General features: G+C 41.0%; 1 protein-coding gene across 6 annotated transcripts in view; it reads right to left on the bottom strand.

Moving 5' to 3' along the window:
- The window catches only part of LOC137654538 (facilitated trehalose transporter Tret1-like), a 111,099-nt gene that overhangs the window by 8,151 nt on the left and 77,948 nt on the right, over nucleotides 1-25,000 (bottom strand). For 3 of the 6 annotated variants that reach the window (XM_068388257.1, XM_068388255.1, XM_068388254.1), the window contains exons 2-4: nucleotides 13,706-13,914; nucleotides 2,870-3,020; nucleotides 334-496 (exon numbers count right to left, since the gene is read on the bottom strand). In XM_068388257.1, the coding sequence (XP_068244358.1) occupies nucleotides 334-496; nucleotides 2,870-3,020; nucleotides 13,706-13,888 (497 nt within the window). In that variant the 5' untranslated portion in view covers nucleotides 13,889-13,914. Of the gene's footprint in view, nucleotides 1-333; nucleotides 497-2,869; nucleotides 3,021-12,440; nucleotides 12,523-13,705; nucleotides 13,915-25,000 lie in introns of those variants that run through there. The other 3 variants (XM_068388258.1, XM_068388259.1, XM_068388256.1) reach the window with 2 other exon arrangements.

Consider the following 25,000-nt stretch of genomic DNA (forward strand, 5'->3'; position numbering starts at 1 on the left):
CGGTCTATTACGTGGACCCCTTTTATGTTATAATTTATATATCCTGAACAACAAACTCTCATTATTATTATTATTATTATTATTATTATTATTATTATTATTATTATTATTATCATTATTATTATTATCATTATTATTATTATTATTATTATTATCATTATTACTATAAATGTTGATAATAAATGTTCCTTTAAATCCTCTAGATTATTTCAAAGGTTTTTACTTTTTTTCTTCAGCAGTAAAATACGCTAATTTAAGAAAAAAAAAAGAAGAAAAAAAAAGAAGTTATAGTCAAGAGGGTGGAGACATTTGACCTTCAAATTTAATACATACCTAGAAATCAACATTCCCTCAACGCCATGTACGAAGGCAATTCCGAACCATCCCACAACCATGAGAAGTCCGGAAATAGCCATACACAGACGACGTCCCAAGGGCTCCATTAATAAAGCTATGGCAAAAGCACCGGGAATAGCTGCTATAGTCTTCAGGCTACCTGGAAATATCCATATACCAAGATAATGCAGGGGGAAAGGAAGATTAACATAAAACGTCAACACTTAACCTTCTAGTGATCATGACCGTGACAAAATTGCTGTTAGGCTCATGATTTTGGCTGGGCTTAGAGTTTACAAACCGGCAGATATTTTTTCCTACGTAACAGTATGGCCAAACGATATTAGATATGAACTTTTGGTTTACTGCATTATATCCAGGAATGATTGCACTTTTAATGCTGTAAGAAGAATATGCTTACAATGTTTAAAACTATTTTTTTAAAAACTGTAGAAAACGTGAACATTTTGCAAGAAATCGATGATAAAGATATTTATATGTTTTCAAAAATTATGCTAGACTTTATTCTAAATGTAGATTCTGTATAAATAGCTAGTCTGTCACGATCAATACATTATTTTGTTATATATTTCATTGGCAATGAACGGTGATTGATTGCAAAATGCTATTTTTATCTGAGCAATGATGTCATGTGTCAACGTACTTATGTTAACGTTTTGTAGCATAACTAAGTAAACTAAGAATACAGATGGAAAGAAAGTGAAAGATGCATTAAAAAAGTAAGTATATTTTCTATATAACAAAATTAAAACTGATATATACTATTAGAAAGAAACTGAGCAATCGTAGAGCAAATCCAAACAAAATATTTTTATTTAACTGTAACGAAATTTACGATGAAATTTTTTATATATGAAAATGCTCAAACTTTTAAATTTCTTTTTGCATCGTCTAAAATGAAAAATAATGTCTTTTACAATAGTTTATAATACATAACTGCAATTATTTGCAAATGCACAAATACGACTAGAAAATAATTATCTATGGGCTCGTAAAACAGATCATACATACCCTGACATTTTCTGTAATAAAAACGTAATGAATAAAAATTGGAAAAAAGATGAAAATTGCAATGGAAAGGTGAATAGTTTTCCCATATAATTCATCAATAAAATATATAGGATTTCTTAAGACAATAATTGAGCACTTGTAGAGCAAAGACTAACAATACATTTTCATCTTAAATGTAACTAAATCTAATATAAAGTTTTCAATATAGAAATATTCATACTTTTATATTTGTTTTGCACCATATAAAAAAAAATTCCCTTTTAAATGGTACATGAGACTTGATATTTTACTATAGACGATATTTATTTCTCACTATAAAAATATTCATATTCACACACACATCTATCTATCTATCTATCTATCTATCTATCTATCTATCTATATATATATATATATATATATATATATATATATATATATATATATATATATATATATATATATATATATATATATATATACACGAGAGCAAACTGAAGTAGAATATACTCTAACCACATGCAAGAAATAGAAATGGACATGGGCAGGACATAAAATGAGAATGACAAACAATATATGGACATTGGGAATAACGCAATTGGTCCCTAGAAATTGTATAAGCAGAAGGAGGTGGTGACGACAATGGACCGATGAACTAAGCCAGTCTATACCAGCAAATTTTCTTAACTCGTCAATCCGTCATATTTTCTTCCTAACCCTACTTCGTTTGTAATCTCTAGGGCCCCATTCTGTTATTCTTCTTATCCATCTGTTAGCTATCATTCCCATTATCTGGCCTGTGTCCATGTTCATTTCTTTTTCTTACTTCTTGTTAGAATATCCTCTATTTCAATTTCCTCTTTCTTAAACACCAAATCACTATATCCTTAGCAAATATATCAAATACCTTCTCCAAATCTAAAAATTCCTGATAGAGTTTCCCCTTACCATCTAGCGTCTTGTTATGTAATTGCCTTAATGAATATAAAGACATCCCATGTAGGCCTACCTCTCTCTTTCTAATGAAACCGCACTGCCGTTCACAAATCTTCACAACTTCTAGTAATCTATAATCGAATAGCCATTCTAAGTTATCAATAAAGATTCTGCTGGTTCAATTCATCTGTAATCACTACACTCCATATCATTTCCCTCCTGCTTGAACACATTTACTATCAGACTTCCTTCTCAGTCATCTGACATTACTTCCTATTCCCATATTGCTCTTAACAGTTCCAGAATCCATTCTTCACCCTTTATACCAAGTACCTATAAGCAGTCTATATAAAACCTAGATATTCCCAGAAGGAAAAACATGATAAATACATACCTATTCAACCCTAAAAAACAAGTAAATCTTGACTTATAACTAAAATTATAGTTAAAAAAAATAACCAATCCTATAATTTCAATATAGACTAATCATCCTTTCAATATACAAACATATTCATTCCAAATAAGGATGGATCCATGGAACCAAAAATAAGAATTCCCCAAAAGAATAGTTGAATGGTCTGCTTACTCAGCTGATCGAACTCCTTGCTGGAGAACTCAATAGGGTCTCCGTATATCGTCGTGTTGTGCGTTTCCAGATCGTAAGCAACGACTGCAGAGTAGGTAATGACAGAACCGCAGCTCCACATTCCTAGGCTGCTGAGAAACACTATCACAGCCTGTAATGTCACCGGGATTTATGATAATAATAATAATAATAATAATAATAATAATAATAATAATAATAATAATAGTGGAAATTATGAAAATATTAATAATTATGGCAATAGTAATAATGATGATGATGATGATGATGATTGTTATTGCGAGGGCACGTAATGAGAAGCAGCCGAGAACTGACTAGTTAGGTAGTACGGACGGAAAAGAGGTGCCCGGGTCGGTCGAGACGACCTCCGTCGCACAAAGGTCAAGTCTGACCAAGCATTTATGTTTATACATACAATGTGTGGAACATCAAATACATGAAATGGCATAATATATACATCGGGTCTAAAGCTGGAAAAATCTACATACATTGGTATATACAAATAGGCCGTAACAAGTATGGTTGAGAAAAGACAAGTATAAACTCTATAAACTCAGATTTCGGCCCCAGACAAGGATTATTTTACAATAATTATTGTTGACAACTTGCCATTTCAATCCTGGTATCTTCGAGGAGGGCAAAGGCGCCCCCAGGTTCTTGAGATCTGCGGACAAGGGCCGTTGTCGGAGGCTGATACCTCTGATGTGTCGTTCAACAGGATGCTTCCCCAGGCGGGGTTCCCGGGAGGTTCGTGTCTGTCCTCAGGGCTGGTTGCACAGAGTGGGAGAAGGCTTGTTTTGGAGTTGCACTCGGGTATGCCCGATTCCGGCATTTGCGTCGTCGTCGTCGTCCACCATCAGCAATGCGGGTTTCAGCCTGTCGATGGTGACCCCGTCTTCTTGGCAGTGGATCATGAGGCAATATGCCTTGGGGGCAGTCTTCATGACGCGGCATGGATCCTGGTATGGCCGCATCAGGGGGGGGGGTTTCGATGTGCGTCATTCCTGATGAGGACGTAGCTGCAGGTGTCCAGGCCCTTTGGTTTGAAATGCTTGGTCCTGTCGGTGATGGTCCTCAGACATGGCATGAATTTACCATCGACCTCACAAAGCCTCTTGATCGGTGTGTCCTGGTTGGTGTTATTTGCTGGGAAAAACTCCCCGAGTACGGCCAGTGTCTCACCGTACACTTTTTACGCCGGGGAAACCTAGCCGTTTGCTCTGAGGGGGGTCCTGAGGCCGAGGAGGACCCATGGCAGTTGTGATTTCCAGTTTTCATCGGGGCAGCGGGCCATTAGTGAAGCTCTCAGTGAACGGTGGACCCTCTCTACCATGCCGTTGGTCATGGGGTTGTACGCCATTGTATTGTGAAGAGAGGTTCCTAGTAGGTGAGCCAGGGAGGCCCACAGCTCAAACAGGAACGTTGGCACGCGGTCGGTTGTGATGTCGTCGGGTACTCTGAAACGGCTGATCCAACTTGACAGGAGGGCTGCTGCGCAGGTGTTGGTTGTGGCTTCCGTCATGGGGGTGGCGCCTGGTGGATCGGTTTATGATCGTGAGGAGGTACCTGGCGTCTCCAGACTGTGGGAGGGGTCCCACGATGTCGACGTGTATGTGCCCGCAGCGGTGCGTAGGTTGAGGGCAGTCCCCGATGCCGGATTCCGTGTGACGACTGATTTTGCTGGTCTGTTACACCATGCACATCCTGGCCCATTCACGTGAATCCTTTTTATATGCCATGCCAGACCAATTTTTTAGTCATCAGCCTTGCCGTTGTTCGTCCGGAGGTGTGTGACCGTCCGTGGATGATCTCCAAGACCTGTTTTCGCCGGGAGGCAGGTACCCATGGACGAGGACAACCGGTGCTGGTATCGCAGAGGAGTGTTGTGCCCGTCAGGTCCAGTTTCAGCTTAGTGGGTAAGCTGCTGTCTCTGGGTCGGCGGCTTTTTCTCGATCGAGGTCCTCATAGTCCAAGCCCAGGTGGATGGAGTTGATTTCTACCCTTGACAGAGCGCCGGCCACGGAGTTCTTCTTGCCTGGAAGGTAGTGGATTGTACACCCAAACTCAGCGATGGTGGCCAGGTGCCGTTCTTGTCTCGCTGACCACGCGTCGCCCACCTTAGGGAAAGCATGGACCGGCGGTTGGAGGTCTGTTTGGATGGTGAAGGAGCCCCCTTACAAGAGATACCGGAAATGCTGAACGGCCTGGTAGACGGCCAGTAATTCCCGGTCGAATGTACTGTGCCATGTTTCAGGTGGTTTGAGTTTTCACCTGAAAAACGCATCTGTTCACTACCTGCCCTAACACTGCCCCGCAGGCGACGTTGTTGGCGTTGGTGGTAGGTCTGAGGGGGGCCTTCGGGTCCTGGTAGACTAGTATGGAGGCATCAACGAGGGTGGCCTTCATCTGAGTGAATGCCTGCTGCTAAGGTATTTCCCATTTTAACTTCTTTGCGTTCCCTTTAAGGACGTCGGTCAGCGGTGACATGATGCAAGCGATGTCTGGGATGAAACGTTGATAATAATTAATCATGCCGATGAATTCCTGCAGGGTCTTGATTGTCGTAGGTGTGGGAAAGGTCCTCACTGCATCCAACTTGGAGGTCATGGGGCGAACTCCCGTCGAGGAGACCTCGTGTCCCAGGAAATCCACCCTCTCTGCGCCGAACGTGCATTTGTCGAAGCGGACGACCAACCCATTCTCCTACAGGCGTTTCAGGACCGCCAGGATCTGGTCCTTGTGCTCTTCCTGCAATCTGGACAATATCAGGATGTCGTCCACGTAGCAGCTGCTACATAAAAGACTAGTACTCCTCTATAAAAATAAATCCTTTCCGTTGAATCTCTGATTTTCATTTAGCAGCTAGGACGAGAAAATCATGAGCTGAAGGTTGTTCGTTATCCAAGAGGAAGCGAACACAGTCTCCTGTTGTACATCCTCGAAAGGCACTGGCATCAGCAGAGTTCTAGAACAAAAGGGTACCAACTGCTCTTGGGCCATTTGTGCTGCTGTCCCCTTGAAGGTCCATAGCTTGTCCAGGACCTTCATAAGAAGGTCGAACGGTAGGAAAGGATAAATGCGGGCCAATGGTTCCTATCCAATGACATCGCATCTATCCCCACTGCTTCCGGATCTATATTCGTAACAGGGACGCTTCTAGTTGAAGAGATCTATTTGCAGTTCCAGGATTGCTCTAGAATGAAACTGTTTTACCATCCAGAGACCATTCTGTTTCCAGAGGCTTGAATCTTGAAAGAGCGTCTCCCGTCACATAACGAACTTTTTCTAAATGAACTGCAGAGAGATGTCAATTCCTCCTTTTCAACAAAGGGAGAATGGCTAATATTACATGATTGATCTGTGAAGATCTTGAGCCCTGTCTTTTGATGCAGTGGACTATAGTCTTGCTGTCGAGAACCAACCTGATATGGGGTTCAACCTCTTCAGGAAAAGCATTAACTCCCCAAGCAATTAATCAAAATGGCGCTGCTGAAAGGAGTGGTGACCAGCGTCCGTGTTTACATTAACACACTGGCATCAGAGTTGTAACGGCTCTCCCACATTATCAATCCTATACCATATCCTTCTAGACAAGGTTAACTATATTCGAGTAAGGATAGCCGTGGTTGTATCTAAACACGTCCCTGTTACATACACGATATCTTTCGGAATATTCGCTCCGGGGGTAGTAACCTTGTGATACCTCTACAGGTAAAATTCTTTGGTACTGTATATCACTCGGAGAAATATCCCAAGTAGAAAGCTGCCTAGAGGAACTTCCATCAAGAACACTTGGCTCGAGCCCCAAAAATTGTTCACTACACTAGACGTACTGTAATATTCACTGTGAAACTTAGAAATAGCATCCATATAGCCCTAATGGCAGCCATTACACTTTGTTACGTTGGGCTCCACAACGCACACCCAACACAGCTACATAGGAACTGAGAAGTTTTCTTAGGAAAAAGGGACGTGTCGCTGAACCGACTACGTCACATTCAAGCATACAAACACGCCCAAATATGGCAGTCTTTGTCATGTGGTTGGGGAGGGTAAGAGTTGGAGCTACTTACAAATGAACGAACAGGAGTAATTCCATTTGTAGAAAGTGGAAGGATGGCTTGTGGGAAGGAAGTATAAAGTTCACCAACACGCAATCCACAAACGAATGAACAGAAGATACATCTGGTTTGTGAAATGTAAAAAAAAGTGAAATAAATATTTCAGGGAAGAGGATCCCCATATTCTGTGTAATTTTTCGTGGATTTATTATGCGTCCCAGAGAATAATGTATAGAGAAGAAATAATTATTTTCACCATTATCTATCGTCTCTCCTGTAAATTTTCCCCATCAAAAAAAAGAAAAAAAAAAACGGTGCCTGCTGGGTGGCCACCCCATTACCATAGGATATATTAGGGTATATCTTATTAACTAATTATTTGCGACAGAAATAATGGTAATCTTCGAAGAAAGCGGGAGTTTGTCTATATATAACCCCATTCTTTTATTAGTAAAGCTTTTCCTGTGTTCTATAATTTTACCTGAGAATGCCAAGTGCTTTGGGGACATAGTAAACTAACAAGGAATAGGGATCCATAATGATATCCCTGAAGAAAAAGAGGCAATGTCTATAGGAAATCCTTACGCGGATGCCGTAGATAAGTAGATTCGTTATTGTGCCCCACCCACTTCATAAGTTTGCAAGCCGAGAATAGTCGAGAGTTGGTGAGCACTAAAAATGTACTCTCTCTCTCTCTCATTACATATATATATATATATATATATATATATATATATATATATATATATATATATATATATATATATATATATATATATAATTATTTGCTTTGCTTATCACCATCATGATACTGCATTTTCTGACCGTATTTTAAATTTAAGATTGTTTTATATGCTAATGTTTTAATCTTATTTTGCTTTAGTGTGCTTCCTTTGGGTAGCTGCTATCATCATTTTACCATTAATGTGGGCAATAGAATCCTGTCCTTAAAAAACTGATTGATGTATTGGCAATGGGTTAGGTAGGAGACATTAAAATATACTTTTATTATTTACAATATTTTCTTTGCTTATATTTTCTATCATTTACCGTTATTTTGTATTATACTATTCGGGCATTATTATAACATTTATTCTTATGTGATGGAATGTCATGGATTAGGAAATGAGAAAAAAAGTAAAATCAACTACAAAACAACAAAATTATAACTCAAATTAAGCTGCTACGCTCCTTATAACCTTTCACCTTATGTTCCAACTCAGGTATAAAATATTAGACATAATATACATCATCATCTTCCCCTATGTCTATTGACGCAAAGGGCCTCGGTTAGATTTCGTGGGTCGTCTCTTTATTGAGCTTTAAATTCAGTACTTCTCCATTCATCAACTCCTACTTCAGACTTCAAAGTTCTCAGCCATGTAGGCCTGGGTTTCTCAACTCTAGTGCCTTGTGGAGCCCAGCTGAATGTTTGGTGAACTAATCTCTCTTGGGAAGTACGAAGAGCATGCCCAAACAATCTTCATCTACCCCTCATCATGATCTCACCCATATATGGCACTCGAGTATTCTCTCATGTATTTTAATTTCTAATCCTGTCCTGCCATTCAACTCCCAATATCCTTCTAAGGGCTTTGTTCTCAAATCTACCAAATCTATTGTCATACCACGACTCACGTCCACACAGTAACACCGACATCAGTAAATTGTTGTACAGTATAGTATGATTATTTATAGGTATTTTCAGGCGATTTGATTTTCAAATTTTACTTAACCTGATGAAAGATTGAAAAAGCAAATCAGATAATATATATACAAGGCTATAAACTCAAGGGCTCCAACATGGAAAATAGCCCCGTGAGGTAAGAAACTAAGTTAATAAATAAATTACAAAAAAGTAATGAACAATTAAAAAAAATTGAGAACAACAACAACAATAAAATAAATCTTTCATATATAAACTATAAAAACTTTAATAAAAACAAGAGGAAGAGAAATAAGATGGAATATTATACCCGAGTGTGCCCTCAAGCAAGAGAACTTTAAACATTATCTTGCCGTCATAGCTGATTGCAGTGATTAAAAGAACTCCTTGTTAGAGATATCTTCTGATTTATTCTACTTCGAAAGAAAGGAAAATATCGTATTGAAAACGTGATAACATATCGGGAATTCTTGGTAGGAAACGGAAGTCATCAAACTCTCTCTCTCTCTCTCTCTCTCTCTCTCTCTCTCTCTCTCTCTCTCTCTCTCTCTCTCTCTCTCTAAAAACAACTCATACCGCAGGCAGATAAAAAACGTTTATAGCCTTCCTTCTGACGCAAACCATCTTATAGTTTCACTAAAGGCCATCTAATTTAAAAGAATAAAAAAATATGAACTAAATCTATAATAATTTGAATGATATATAGTCTCGCACACTTGAACAATGAAAATCAGACTCTCTTCAGAATCAATCTTAAAAAATCAAGACTTCATAGATATGTACGCTCAGAGACAAAGTAACCATTTCAAAGGTTCCCATGAATTATACACCATTTTCATTATTATTATTATTATTATTATTATTATTATTATTATTATTATTATTATTATTATTATTATTATTAAAGAGGAAGATTAACCAGCCCAATGAATCAAGTTCGACTCTTACAGAGCTGGCCTGATTAACATCAGGAAGAAAATTATTTCTATATTAATTTTAAACAAATGAATAAAAAAAAAATATATATATATTAAATATAATGGATAAATATATTTTCTGAAACTAACAGTTGCATAAATATGGGCGACACAATTACGTCTATAAAAAATGAAGAGTTGGATCTCCATGCTTAAAAAGAAAAAAAAAAAAAAAAAAAAAAAAAAGGATTATAATGAAGTGGAATGGGGTGTTCGAGACATATCACTATATTTGTAGAATTGTGCCCACATGACATGCGTTGGGACCAGGGATATCATTCAGTGTTGCCAGAATGTATTAATCCATATAGCAAGCAAAGATACCCCAAATTGCATCATGGATACCATCACGCAAAAGATAGATATTCTCACTGGCATCTCGAGTGATGACGTGCTAAACCGTAAGTGTTATAGCGTACTGCTTATCAGCCTAATTACTATCAAATATATAAAATACACGGTGCGTTTGCTTGGGTGAAGGCTCATAACCAACAATGCTTCTTTGTATTTATGCTTCTTGCAGTCGTAATCTAATCTGAGCAGTTACTTGAAATATGGATTAGCCCAGAACCCTTTATCTGATATTCAGTAGAAGAGATAAGTATTTTCACACTGACTAGTAACAATTAGCGTTCCAAGCTACACAGCTATAGACATCATGATGACAAGTTTTAGATGAAGAATATGACGCAAATATGATTATTCCAACGCGTGGGTATCCGTTATTGCCATTTCATAACGTAATCTTATCGCTTGCTATCTTCTTGACCTCTCCGCTATAGAGACGATACTACCCAAGTTATTAAAAGATATAGACAATGAACACATAATTATAGATTTTCCTGCTTCTTAATAGATTTTGTAATATCTATGAAAATTATAAATAATTTCACCCTTGATTCAAAAGTCTAATTTAGCAAAACTTATTTTTGAACCTACATTCAACCATTTTATTGGTACACCGATATACATTACTATTATTATAATTGTCATCATTATTATTACTTCTAAGCTACAACCCCAGTTGGAAAAGCAGGATGCTATAAGCCCAAGGGCTCCAACAGGAAAAATAGCCCAGTGAGGAAAATAAATAAGAAAATAAACTACGAGATGTTTACGAATAATAGCATCAAAATAAATCTTTCATATATAAACTATCTAAACTTCAAAATAAAAAGAAAAATAAGACAGAATATTGTGCCCGAGTGTACCCTCAAGCACGAGAACTCTACCCCAAGACAGTGGAAGACCATGGAACAGAGGCTATGGCACTACCTAAGACATAGAACATTGGTTTGATTTTGTATTGTCCTCCTCCAAGAAGAGTTGCTTACCATAGCTAAAGATTCTCTTCTACCCTTCCCAAGAAATAAGTAACCACTGCACTATTACAGTACTGCGTGAACCCTTTGAGAGAGAAGAATTAGACTGTATTTGGTAATCTCAGTGTTGTTAGGTGTATGATGACACAGGAGAATGATTACCCAGTCCAGAAGCCCACACAAGGTACGCTATCTAATATCTTAGCAAAGGCCCCCATTGGTGTAAAGCGGCTCATACTACACCAAACAAACCCGACTAACAAGGATTTCTATAACTATCGAGGTTTGAGTCTAACGATCCACAACAGGGATACTAACTTCCGCATTTCTATCTCCACCCACGGTTACACGCAGAATGAAAAAAAGGCAAATTAATACATTCTTCCCATCAGAAATGAGAACAATAACGGCTAACTTTGGCCTTTTATTGTTAGCCTATTCTTTTTTTCACTACAATATACATACATACAGACATATATATATATATATATATATATATATATATATATATATATATATATATATATATATATATATATATATATACATATATATATATATATATATATATATATATATATATATATATATATATATATATATATATATATAGAAAGAAAATTAAAAATTAAAATACTTGGTCGGAATTAGTACTTTCGTCTTATTAGTGACAACGGCGATCTCAAAATGAAAATAAATATAGAAAAAAAATTGTATTTAAACAGGAGACATGATCCCTCCGCTTTCAGTCTCTTGGTGATTGCAGATAAGTCAGTTTTTAGTAAATAGGATAATAAAGGATTAACAGCAAACAGACCAGGGATTAGGTTTAAATTGTGATCTTTGTATATTGAATTTTATTCCCATTGCTAAGACGAAAGTACTAACTCCAATCGAGTCTTTTCATTTCGTGCATATGATTTATCTCATGCTCACATATATATATATATATATATATATATATATATATATATATATATATATATATATATATATATATATATATATATATATATATATATATATATACATATATATATATATATACATATATATATATATATATATATATATATATATATATATATATATATATATATATATATATATAATTTACATTAAAGGCGAATACCTTAGTGGCGTCAATGTGTTTCCAACAGGAATTCTCGTAATTTCTCATCTTCAAATTTTCAGGTGTAATTCTTTGGTTAAAGAAACGATGATTATCCCTTTTCTTCATGTCTTATTCACGACAATACTTTTTGGCAAAACTATGTCTTTTTCAACTGATTATTAGTTAACGTTAGTTTATAATTACCTTTATTACGAGGTTCTATAAATATTGTGAATAATTGTCTTGAGATTATATTTTATAGATGTTAAAGATTATAAAAATTAAAAATTAGGAAGTTAAATGAACCCTTCCTAAATGTCCCAACTGTGCTCTCTCCCATCACGCCTGAAACAGGTGTCCAAAGAATCTGAAAAGGAGTGCGGTCATGAAAAACACCTCACCCTCAAACTTACCACAATCATCGCCAAAGCTCTAGGAGCTGCCCAAACCGCAGAGGATACCTCACCAGAGATCTCACCCCAAACCCTCCACCACTTCTGATCCTGTCATCCCTACACTACCAGTACCAATACCTTCCCAACCCACCCCATCCTTTAACAAACTAATGGAAACCTTGGTCCTTGATGACCTCACCCCCTATACAAAGTTCTCCCCTCCCCTTCCTTATCCAAATCATCCTTTCCCAAAAATTTGCCCCTATGTCTCACCACCCTGAAGAGCAGAAATAAATTCTTACATTTACAACTGCTCCTTTCTCTACTATTTATAATCCTTCCAATTCCTATCCCAGTCTCTTCTACTCACTGGGACTTGCTGCTATAAAATTTCACTACCACTGAAACCCTTCCTTTCAGTTCCATGAGGAGCCTCGATTTTGGGAACAGTTGTCCTGCAAGCCTGCAGACATAGTATAAATAAAGTAATATTGCCTAGAAACTTGGCTTTGCCAAGAACCTCCCTGCAGTCATGTTTTCGGGCTGAGCATGACTATAAATGTATGTATTTTTTGAGTGCCCCTTATTCAACCTGCCATACAACCCTTGGGAGGCTATGACCGTGAGTCCATGAGTACATATCCGAGTAATCTACAAAGCAAAAGAAGCTGAAATCTAAATGAAGATTCATTTTTGGCATCATCTCACCCTCGTCCATCTTAACATACGGACAATATAAAACCAAGTACTTTATCAAATATGATTAAGTATAAGTATAAAAGTTCTTATCAAAACGAGTGAAATATTCGGTCTCTTATAATGTGTCCATCTTCGAATATGTACAGATTTGTTATTATACTTAAGTCTTCCTTTTCTGCTGTTGCACAAATATACATTATGGACACAATTATTATAGTGATTATTTTTCATGACCACACATGGCCTCAGAAAAAACAAGATAAACTTGTACTGCAAACTCCCATGTGTGAAAAGAAAAACACAGGACACATAATAACGAACTAGAATCAATACATTTGCAAATAGCAATAAATATGGTTAAACTCTTGGAATTATCATATAAGAATATATGATATAGAAGTGCAATTCATAGCAACTGCACACAAACGAACAAATATATAACAATAAGCTTTTTTTTTACGTTGGTTGAACGGCCATTGGCCGTGAGGCAGCTTAATTTGACAACCTGTTACCTCAAGTGCAGAGGCAGTCATTGAGGCCAAACATAATTGGAATGAGGGTAGTTTCTTTTTTTCATAACCTACCTGTCTAAGGAGGCGCCATTTTTTCTCTTGTGGATTTTCTTGAAATTTCTCCACTCTCGTAAGTTCATGTACTTCCTTCTCGCGATAAAACACATCCTCCTCTACCAAATATACATTTAACGAATCTTCCTTCAAATTATTCGACGTGTAAGAGTCGTTAATTGCATCGTTTTGGTAAGCCATCGTCCCCTAACTCACGTACGGCGAGTCTGTAAATTGACATTCTGTTACAGGTCGTATATATATGTGCCACAATTGGCGTTAAGGTCGAGGATGCAGATAAGCGAAAGTTTTCATAACTGAAATGACCGTCAGATTAGAATTTGGTAACGACTCATCACAAATGACAATATTGGGATCAACGTCCCTAATATTGTGGAGTCCCTCAAAAGTCATTGTGACAAACGTTAAATTCAAGTAAAAAATGATCGATATTGACAGCATGTGTCAAGTCTACACGGAACATTTTATTACAACCCACTTGAATTATTATCTCAGTACCATTAATCTCGGGACCCGTTACTCCATTTTTAAAGTACATTATAAGATTCGATTTAAACGTGTTGTAAATATTTTGTTATTGTATGCAATTTGTGAAATATCACACCATAAAATCTGAAAATTTTAACGTGACCAGTTTATAAAAAGTTACAGAAATAATAGAAAAATTAGTAAGACTTATCATCGGCCACTATAGAGACAGTCTTATCATTATACAGCAGTTGAAAGGCACTCATTGTTAATCTAGATAAAGATTATTATTGAAGTGTTCGTCAAAAGGAATATAAAATCATTCCCGTCACTTTTAAAATATCCATTCCATACAAACGAAAATAAAAACACCCAAGTAATTGCTGTGACAAAATAAATTATTTTCTTTCTCACAAAACAAAATCTATGAAAAAATATAAATATCTTAAAATATAAATAAAAGTTGGTAACAAAAACATCTGTATTTGAAGGTCTTATTTAAAGACCTTAGAAAGACCGAAAAAAATAATCAATCAATGGATTGAACTTTGTAGCGAGGTCCTTTAAAGTACTTGGGTGATACATAATAATGACTATGAACTAGACAAGCGAGAAATTTGAAAAAAAAAAAAAATAGTCATATTGGACAGCAGTATTCAAGAAAACTGCCATTGTTCCCCCAAGATGTTTTGATAAACTCAAAAATCTTAGCTAAAGCATGGTATATATCACATATTTACCCACTAATTAGCGATGTTGGTAAATCAATAGAAAATTTTATTTTCAATTACTTGTGGAATGGAAAGTACCACACGGTAAATAGAAAGACGATGTGTAAGCCAAGGGAAAATGGAGGTGTTGGAATAAATGTGGTAATAAAAATCATGTCAATATTTTTCTTCACGTGTTACAAGTCTATCTTAAATAAAACGTTGGGCTTTGAATTTCTCGGTTATTATTGTAAGCTTAGGGCTGTACATCTTGTAGATATACATAAAGAACGTTACTATCCTTTGCACACACTATTATAATTATTTTATTTCAGTGATACACAAAATGATAAAATATGAAACATACCCTTCAGTTAGTACTCAAACTATATACAGATATTTAATAAAAAACGGATTTTGAGCGAAGCGAAAAATCTATTTTTGGGTAAGATGGCCATGTCGTCCTGATGGAAGTTCCTTAAAGGCAGCTTCCTAGGGTATATTACAACTACGGCGATATTCCCAGAGAATTTACCTTAAGGCACCCAGAATTCTAACTCCTGGAGCGAGTATCCCTAAAAAGACCTTAGGGATATCGTAAATATCAGCGGACGTATTCTTGACACGCCACATAGCAATCTATACCCCGAATAGAGTTAACACTTCGTAGGGGTCAAATGGCAAGAAAACGAAAACGATAAAAAAAAGGGGGGAGCCGTTCGTAAGGCATCTCTCCTCCCCGTTTCGTAAGCGTGCCCTGCGCCGCTCGCGGCGCCATCTGTATTCCTTGTAGCGATACACGAGGTGCTACAGATACTGTATGTAGGGAGGGGTCCTACAGCCCTTTTCTTTTCTTTTTTTTTTTTTTGAAAAGGGACAGGGCGGGTCCATCAGGACGACATGGCCATCTTACCCAAAAATAGATTTTTCGCTTCGCTCAAAATCCGTTTTTTGGGCTCAAGCCATGTCGTCCTGATGGAAGTATACCAGAGCATTACTGTATCTGTGGATTCTCAATACGTGCCGTACTCCTCAGGAATGTTTCTTAGTCAACTCGACTGAAAGACCTAAGATGTTACCGTTATACATCTTTTCACTAATCATAAGCCATGAAAGCGCTTCCTGCCCCCTACAGGGAGGAGTCCTACTAGACTCTAGAAACGAACGAAGAGTACATATACCTATGTATGAATCCCTCGCAAGCCAATACAATATAGTGGTCTCACTCTATATGAAGTAAAGCATAGTCCTTACGGAACTACAGCATCCAAGGGAAAAACCCCGACCAGCACCCTGGTCGAAGTAGAAATAGACAGAAAGGTTATATCTGCGTAGGATTAAACTTGCTGCCGCCACCGTCCTCAGAGAAGGGTGGAGCTCTTTATGCTAAGGAAAGTATAAACCAGTGCAACAAGGCTTGCATTAAGGAACAGGCTATTATAGATATCCCCGATTAATATACATAGGCTGAATGCTCAATAAACAAAATGAAATCAATATAGGTGAAGGAGACGCAAGGTTCCCGAGAACAAGTTTATTGATTAACAATAAATAGACATGGTTACCACAATTATATACATATGATAGGTGGATGACCAACAATTTACACAAGTACTGTAGTGCATGGATGTATGGTTATCTGAAAGAAAACAATCAGGTCACTTGTCACATACCAAGGTATCAAAGTTAAAAGTCCATGTTACTATCCACTGACATTAGCGTCAAAAACGCTCGGCACACCTGTCTGTACTTGTGCTACAATCACCATAACGCTGGAACAGTCATTGTGGGCTCCCAGAGCCTTCACTACTAGTTATATCAACGCATATAACTATACACTCACCTAAGAATCAAAGTCCCAATTAAATCCACTGTTCCTCGCAGAGTTAAACAACAGGGTTAACGACGCAACCAACTGCTACCACAGACCTCTTTAGCTGCTCCACTTGCTTAGCATAGTGGCGAAAGAATACCCTGGAAGACTTCCAGCCAGTGTATGAACGAAGGTGTTCAAAATCCATAAAGTTAAAGAAGTTTAAGGATGAAGCAACTTTCCTCGGATCATGACCTGCGGGTGAACTGTCAGGATCCGCTCTGCGAATAAAATATGTAATTTTCGCCCTAAGTTGATTTAAAGATAAATTCGAGCCCGATGTTTCTCCTCTGAATAGTTGGCCCCCATGGAAGTCTGAAGTTCTACGAAGATAGACCTTTAGGCATTCTACGGGACATAGAGATGCATCTTCTTTCAGAGGGCAGATTCTCCAGGGACCCCACCTGTTGGTGGGCAACTCGTTCTTAGCGAGAAACGTAGGGTCCGGAAACAGGTTCAGCTCTCTCCCATCCAGGAACTGAACCCGGCCCTCCTCTCGAGAGAGGGCTATAATCTCACTAACTCTGGCCCCAGAAGCTAGGGCAAAAAGGAAGATCACTTTTTGAGTCAGGTCCTACAGTGCACACTCCTCATTATCCAGTAATGAGGCAAAATGAAGGACTTTGTCTAAAGACCATGAAATAGGCTTTGGAGGAGCTGAAGGTCTAAGCCTAGCACAGGCCTTCGGGATCTTGTTAAAAATCTCGTTAGCGAGGTCTACCTGGAAGGCATACAGAATGGGTCTTGTCAGAGCTGACTTACATGTAGAAATCGTGTTAGCCGCCAGCCCCTGTCCGTGGAGGTGGATGAAGAAGGATAGGCAAAACTCCGTAGAGATCTCGTGCGGATTCTTGTCTTTGACAAAGGCTACCCATTTCTTCCATGCTGATTCGTACTGCCTTCTAGTAGACTTGCACTTATATTCTTCCAGGAAGTCGATGCTATCTTTCGAGATTCCGAACCGTTTCTTCACCGCTAGGGAGAGAAAATCATGAGCTGCAGGATCCGGGTTTTCTGTAATGAAGCGTAGACAGTCGACTTCTGGACTTGCTGGGACAGAACTGGGTCCGGGAGTGGTAGAAACTCTAGTCGTAGTTCCAGAGCTAGAGGGAACCATACACTGTTCGGCCACTTGTGGGCCACTATCGCTGCTACTCCCTTGAAGGATCTCAGTTTGTTGAGGACCCTCAACATCAGATTGTGAAGGGGAAACAGGTAGATCCTGGACCATCTGTTCCAATCGAGGGACATCGCATCTACTGCTTCCGCCAAGGGGTCCTCGTACGGGGACACATATCTCGGCAGCTTCTTGTTGTCCTTCGTCGCGAAGAGGTCTATCTGCAGTTCTGGGACTTGACTCGAGATGAAGGAGAATGATCCTGCGTCTAGGGACCATTCCGACTCTATCGGTGTAACCCTGGATACAGCGTCCGCGGTCACATTCCGGACTCCTTGAATGTGAACTGCTGACAGGTGCCACTTCTTCTTCTGCGCCAGTCGGAATATAGCTAACATTACCTGGTTGAGAGGTGGAGATCTCGATCCCCGCCGATTCAGACATTTCACTACCACCTCGCTGTCCAGTACCAACCTTACATGGATCGAGTGACGTGGGGATACTTTCTTCAGGGTAAGAAGCACTGCCATAGCTTCTAGAAAGTTTATGTGAAAAGTCCCAAATAGCTTGGACCAGGTCCCTTGCACTTTTTTCTGATGGGAGTGACCTCCCCACCCTACCTTTGAGGCGTCTGTGTGGATTGTCACTGACGGGAGGGGGTGGCTGAAGAGGTACTGACCTCTTTGGACAACTGGCTTGAGACCACGGTCTGAGAAGAGAACGTAGCCGAAGTGGGACCGGTCTCTTCAAATCCCTTCGCTCTCTTGATGCAAAGGTTTTCCAAACTCCCGCTGCATCTTTTAGCTGTGCTCTTAGCACTGGGTCTGTTACTGATGCGAACTGAAGAGAGCCCAAAACCCTCTCTTGTTCGCGTCTTGATATCCTCTCGGAACCTAGAAGTCTCTTGACAGACCCCGCTATTTCCTTCCTTTTCGACATTGGAATGGAAAAACGGTGTGACACTAGATCCCAGTGAATTCCCAACCACTGGAACCTCTGAGCTGGAGAAAGACGAGACTTCTTTCTGTTGATCATGAAACCTAGATATTCCAGGAACTGAATCACCTGTAGGGAAGCTTGCAAGCATTCCGCTCTGGATGCTGCCCACACCAACCAATCGTCCAGGTAGGCTACTACCTGGAACCCTTTTAGGCGTAACTGTTTGAGCGCTGCGCTCGCAAGCTTCGTAAAGATCCTTGGAGCTATGTTTAGCCCGAAAGGCATCGCTCTGAAAGCATAAAGTTCTTGTTGTAGCTTGAATCCTAGGTAGGGGGAGAGACGGCGACCTATTGGAACGTGCCAATAGGCGTCTGACAAATCGATGGAGACGGTATATGCCCTCTTGGGCAGTAAGGCCCTTATGTGTTGTAATGTTAACATCTTGAACTTGTGGTTCATTATGAACTTGTTGAGTGGTGAAAAGTCCAGAATGACTCTGAGTTTCCCCGAGTCTTTCTTGGGAACACAAAACAGCCTCCCTTGGAACCTGATGGACTTTACCCTCCGGATCACCTTTTTCTCCAACAGTTCTTGAATGTACTCCTCCAAAACGGGGGTGGAGTGTTGGAAAAATTGAGGGCACAGGGGCGGAGTACTGTACCAACTCCAACCCAGTCCATTTTTGAGCAGGCTGTGGGCCCAGGGATCGAAGGTCCAGCGATCCCGGAAATACTGTAGTCTCCCTCCTACCGGCGACACTTCACTTTGACTGCCCTGCAGTCTTGCCTCCCTGGCCGCGACCACCTCTGAATCCTCTTCCCCTAGAGGGGCGTCTCGCCGAACCTCTGGCTGCACCTCTGGGCTTTGCTCGAAACGTGGTCGATTGCCCTTCGAACACTGGATTGAATGCCGGGGATGCTGATGACACGGCTTGGGGTACCCATTGGAAGGTGGTCGGGGTCTGGGCTACCAGTTGTGGTACCGGAGGCAAAGCTGGCTGCTGCTGCTGCTGTCGCTGTGGTCTGAAGGGCTTGGCTGGACGGGAAGAAAACCTCGATTTCTTCGCCTTTCCTTTCGGCTGAGGGCCCTCATCAGGGGAAGACTTCCTCTTAAGGGACAGGCCCCACTTAAGGAGAAGATTTCGGTTCTCAGTGGCTGCCTTGTCCACCACCTCCTTGACCACCTCATTGGGAAAGAGATCTTTACCCCAGATGCTAGATGAGATGAGTCTCTTGGGTTCATGCCTCACTGTGGCCGAGGCGAACACAAACTCCCTGCAGGCCCTCCTCGCTTTGACAAAGCAATAGAGGTCCTTAGTCACCGTGGCCAGATGGATCTTGGCCATTACCATGAACATCTCAGGCATCTTGGGGTCGCTAGCCATTGTCTCCATGTTTGTCTGGAGAGACATCGAGGCTGCAAGACGCTCCTTTGTATCCAATTCCCTCCGTAGGAGGAATTCCGACAACTTGGGAAGGTTTTCGCCGAACTGTTGACCTGCGATATCGGCGTCCAACTTCCCAACCGAGAAGGTGAGGTGTACCTCCTTCCAGTCCTTGTTATCCAACGGCAAGGCCAAAGACAATGGCTTGCATTCCTCCAGAGATGGACATGGTTTGCCAGCTTCAACCGCCTTCAAAACGGCCGTGAACCCTTTCTGCATAAAGGGGAAGGCCCTAGTCGGGGAGGATACGAAGGAGGGGTGCTTCTTACTCAAAGCAGCAACTTTAGAGTTTGAGAACCCCCTATCCTTCAACGCAGATGTTAAGGCAGCTTGAGCCTTGGAGTGATCCAGGATGATCACCTCCTTCGGTTCCGTCTCCTCCTTCGAGGCCGGCTCCTTCTTCAGACGGACATAACAGTCCGGGTAGGCCCCTCTGCTGGGTCAGAATTCCACCTCCTCAAGGGGAACTGAACCCAGTTTCTCCGACATGACGATCTTCCCGACCGTCATCGGCATGTGCTCGGCATATCTCCACGGGTTGGTATCCGAGCACAAAGGAAGGTCCTTCACGTTGAGCTTCTTTGGAGGTCCACGTGATGCTGTGATCTGCATCTGGAGCTCCATTGCAGCGGCCTTCTGATTATTCTCCCTCTGCATCTGTTGTATCATACCAACGATGGAAGAGAGAGCCTGTCCCAGCTCTGCTGGAAGAGCGGACGAAGTAGAGGGCATAGGTTCAGGGGCCTGAACCGGAACGTCTGAAAGTACGGAAACCTCTTCCTCCACGGCAATCGGATCTTGATCCTCCTCCTCACCCTCTGCGAGGAGGTCCTGTTCCGCACAGTCGGACAAGTCAGACATCTTGTCATCCAGCTGGATGTCCTGCATGGCATCCGCAACATCCTCCTCCACTGGGATCTGGACGAGAGGGATCTCCGGCCGAGGCTGGGGAACAACAGCGTCAGTAGAAGCCTTGGGAAAAAGGTATGCCCTCATCTTCTCATTAGGAAGATAAGGTCCAGTGGTGTTCTTCTGGAAACCCCTTACCCATAAACGGAGCTTCTCCCTCGCTGCATCCCTTGACTCCGCCGACCTGGGGGATTCAAAAGCCTCTGAGAGCAGGTTAGTACTCACTGCACATACCTGCGGATCCCAGTAGCGATGATCATCCTTGGAGGCTGCGCAAGCCGCGTGCCTCCTACACGAGACATGTCCGCAAAAGTTCTTGCTGCGGACATTGCAGAAAACACTATCACATTTCGGATGCTCCTCCTGTAAAAGAAGAAAATTTCCATGAATATCAAGTGAATTTCAATTCACATGTATATATGAGCATTCACAAAGAATAAGGGAAAGACGCCTACTTGTGAAACCCACACAATCACCTGTAGAAGCCCACCAGCCATAAAATCACGTAGTTAGTCTTTGCTAGAATAACCAGAGATCATTTTTCCCGAGGGAAATTAGGTGTAGCTCACACCTAAGGTAAGATTTTACCATTCTGGGTAGAGATGAAAAGAATTCTCTTTTCATCCTTGTAAGGCGACACCAAGTGATTGCACAAGGCAACACAAGTAAGTTAGAAAAAACAGTGTTGTAACCTACTATATCATGGTCTCCCTTGGTAGAATACACCACCCAGGAAAGAACTGATACAGTACATGAGGGTGGTGTGCCGGCCGGCTCTTGCCGGTCAGTACCCCCCCCCCCCCTCCTTTTTTCCAAAGGTAGGTCTCAAGTATACAACTTCAGATCACCCCTATTGGGGAGAACTCCAGTTCCCATGCCTGAACCGGCCGGCAGTGGTTGCCGGTCCGTAGCCACCCGGGTAGCACCGTGTTGCCGGCCATCACTCTTAGTGGCCGGCTAACCGAGCAATGTAGCAGGCCGGCCGGCAGCGGTAAGCAAACCCTGCCGGCTGGCATCCACACCAGGTAGCGTGCGGCTGCCGGCCGCCACTCATAGCGGCCGGCAGATGAGCAAAGAGACCGGCCGGCAAAGGCATATAACCACCACCGACCGACAGCAAGAGAACTAGAGAACACCCCCTACCGACGGCCGGCCCCTAGGCCGGCAGACGGCAAGGACAACACATAAGAAGACAACAGAATGAGTGCCGGGCTAAGAGGCTATAAACCTCTGCGCCTGGCACCCGAAAGAGTGCCGAGAGGAAGGGGAGACACTAAGTCAGGCTTCCTAACCACTGCTTACTGAATCTACAGACGGCAGCGGTTGAGGGACCAAGAAGGACCGGGCAGCACTCAAGAGATAGGGTCTCTGCCGGTCGGCACACTCTGCCGGCCGACAGGGGACCACGTCAGTTCCCCATCCTAACCTAGGCTAGGTACGGATGTGAGACGACTGACACAAAGGAAACGGAAAAATAGAAGGGAAGGACAGAGGGTCCTGTCCAACCTTGCCTTGGTTAAGGATCATTCCCAACTAAGAAAGCTCATCTCAGCCAGAGAAATCCAGGGAGGGAGGCCGGCACTACTGGCTGCCTCCCTAAAACCAAGGCAAGGAAGGAATTGCTATTCCGGAAAGGGAACATATCCCGAACCCGGAACAGCAAAGAGGACAAGTCTGAGGGGTCACCGAGCGAAGGGATCAACTATAGAAACCCTCCAAGGTGATCCAAGGAGGATAAACCTCCTATGCCCGTGTCAGGCAGCAAGGGAGACTCTGCCCCACGCTAGACCAACACGGACTCAGACTAATACACTGCCGTACTGTCCCCCTCTGAACCAATTCAGTTGGAGCAGGAAGGTACAGTACTACTCCAGCATAGTTATATTTGAAAATTAATTCAAACAAACCACTAGAGTTAAGCCTAAGGCTTAAACAGAGGGAAAGGGTTTGCCCCTTCCCCGAAGAGAAGGGAGCAAACGGGGAAACAGATAATATTATAATGACCTAAGACATCCTAGCCTAGGCACTAAGAGAATCGATTACCTAAATCACCGAAACTCACTCCAAAACTATCTTGGAAAATACTCGAAAAAGGGCTTATATGTATAACGTTGCCTAACGCTTTAAGCAATATAAAATCACACTTGGAAGACTAATTATCATGCAGGAAGTACAAGGGCCAACAACTAGGCTACGAAGACTAGTGTTGGTCAGCCTAGGCAAATCTTTCGCCAGACGCACTACTATCGCATCATAACAGAATTCCTAATTAAGCTAAGCAGCTAATTATTAAAGCGCAGGGGGCTGGGAACGTCGCTCTTGCTAACAAATAAATCCTATTCTAGCGAGCGACAGCGTCCATGACGCCTCCAGCAGGCAACAGCTCTTGTATCAAAGATAACTCTTTTAATTACTTTAATTTTAAACAAGAGCCTACATTTATACATAAAAGAAATAGTACTCAACTTATCCAAAGCAGAAGAAGTTGGAGAAAGCATAATACAAGAGTAAATCCAAGATTTTGGTAGAAACACAGGGGAAAACACAGAGTTGTATAGCTACGCAAAAAGGAATACAGATGGCGCCGCGAGCGGCGCAGGGCACGCTTACGAAACGGGGAGGAGAGATGCCTTACGAACGGCTCCCCCTTTTTCTTATCGTTTTCGTTTTCTTGCCATTTGACCCCTACGAAGTGTTAACTCTATTCGGGGTATAGATTGCTATGTGGCGTGTCAAGAATACGTCCGCTGATATTTACGATATCCCTAAGGTCTTTTTAGGGATACTCGCTCCAGGAGTTAGAATTCTGGGTACCTTAAGGTAAATTCTCTGGGAATATCGCCGTAGTTGTAATATACCCTAGGAAGCTGCCTTTAAGGAACTTCCATCAGGACGACATGGCTTGAGCCCAAAAAGATGGATACAGTGCAAGCATTGAAGACAATTGGTGGTTATTCAACTGGAAAGATATTTTGAAAAATTTTAATAAATTTATTAATAAGTATAACTGGTAAACTATGTAGTAGATTTGAGAACAAAGCCCTCAGGAGGATATTTGGGAGTTAAATGGCAAGACAGGATTAGAAATGAAATGATAAGAGAGATTACTCGAGTGACATATTTGGATGAGATCATGATGGGGGGTAGATGGAGATGGTTTGCGCATGCTCTTCGCACTCCCAAAGAGAGATAGTTCACCAGACATGCAGCTGCGCTCCACAAGGCACTAGATGAGTTGGAAGACCCAGACCTACATGGCTGAGAGCTATGAAAAGAGTAAGTAGATGATGATGAATGGAGAAGTAATGAATTTAAAACTCAAGATAGAGACGACTGGCACTTTGCATCACTAGGCGTAGGAGATGATGATGATGATGAAATTATGTTATGTACTATCATGAACAAAAGTTCGTTCCCTTAGACCTCCAGAGAGTGAACACGAATCGCCTCACTATGAACCACCGAAGCTTTTGAACAAATACGCCATGGAAAACCCAATAGATGGCGCACCGCAAGGACGTTGGGCGCAGAGAGGAATAGGAAGTATTTATTTTTCTAAAGCATTGAGTAAAGTCTCCATAATCTGATATCGTTAGAAAGTGATAGATGATTTTGTTGATTTTGACGTTACTGGGTTTGCGTGTAAAATGTGCAGTTAACAGAAACTAAAAGCTACTCACTCTCTCTCTCTCTCTCTCTCTCTCTCTCTCTCTCTCTCTCTCTCTCTCTCTCTCTCTCTCTCTCATTTTGAATATTTGTCACTTCATTAAAAAATTTTCGTCTTTCAGCCTTTCTCTCTTGCTAATAGATATTAGCTATGGTGAAAGTATCT

The sequence above is a fragment of the Palaemon carinicauda genome, chromosome 15, assembly GCF_036898095.1.
Source record: "Palaemon carinicauda isolate YSFRI2023 chromosome 15, ASM3689809v2, whole genome shotgun sequence".
Taxonomy (NCBI): Eukaryota; Metazoa; Arthropoda; class Malacostraca; order Decapoda; family Palaemonidae; genus Palaemon; species Palaemon carinicauda.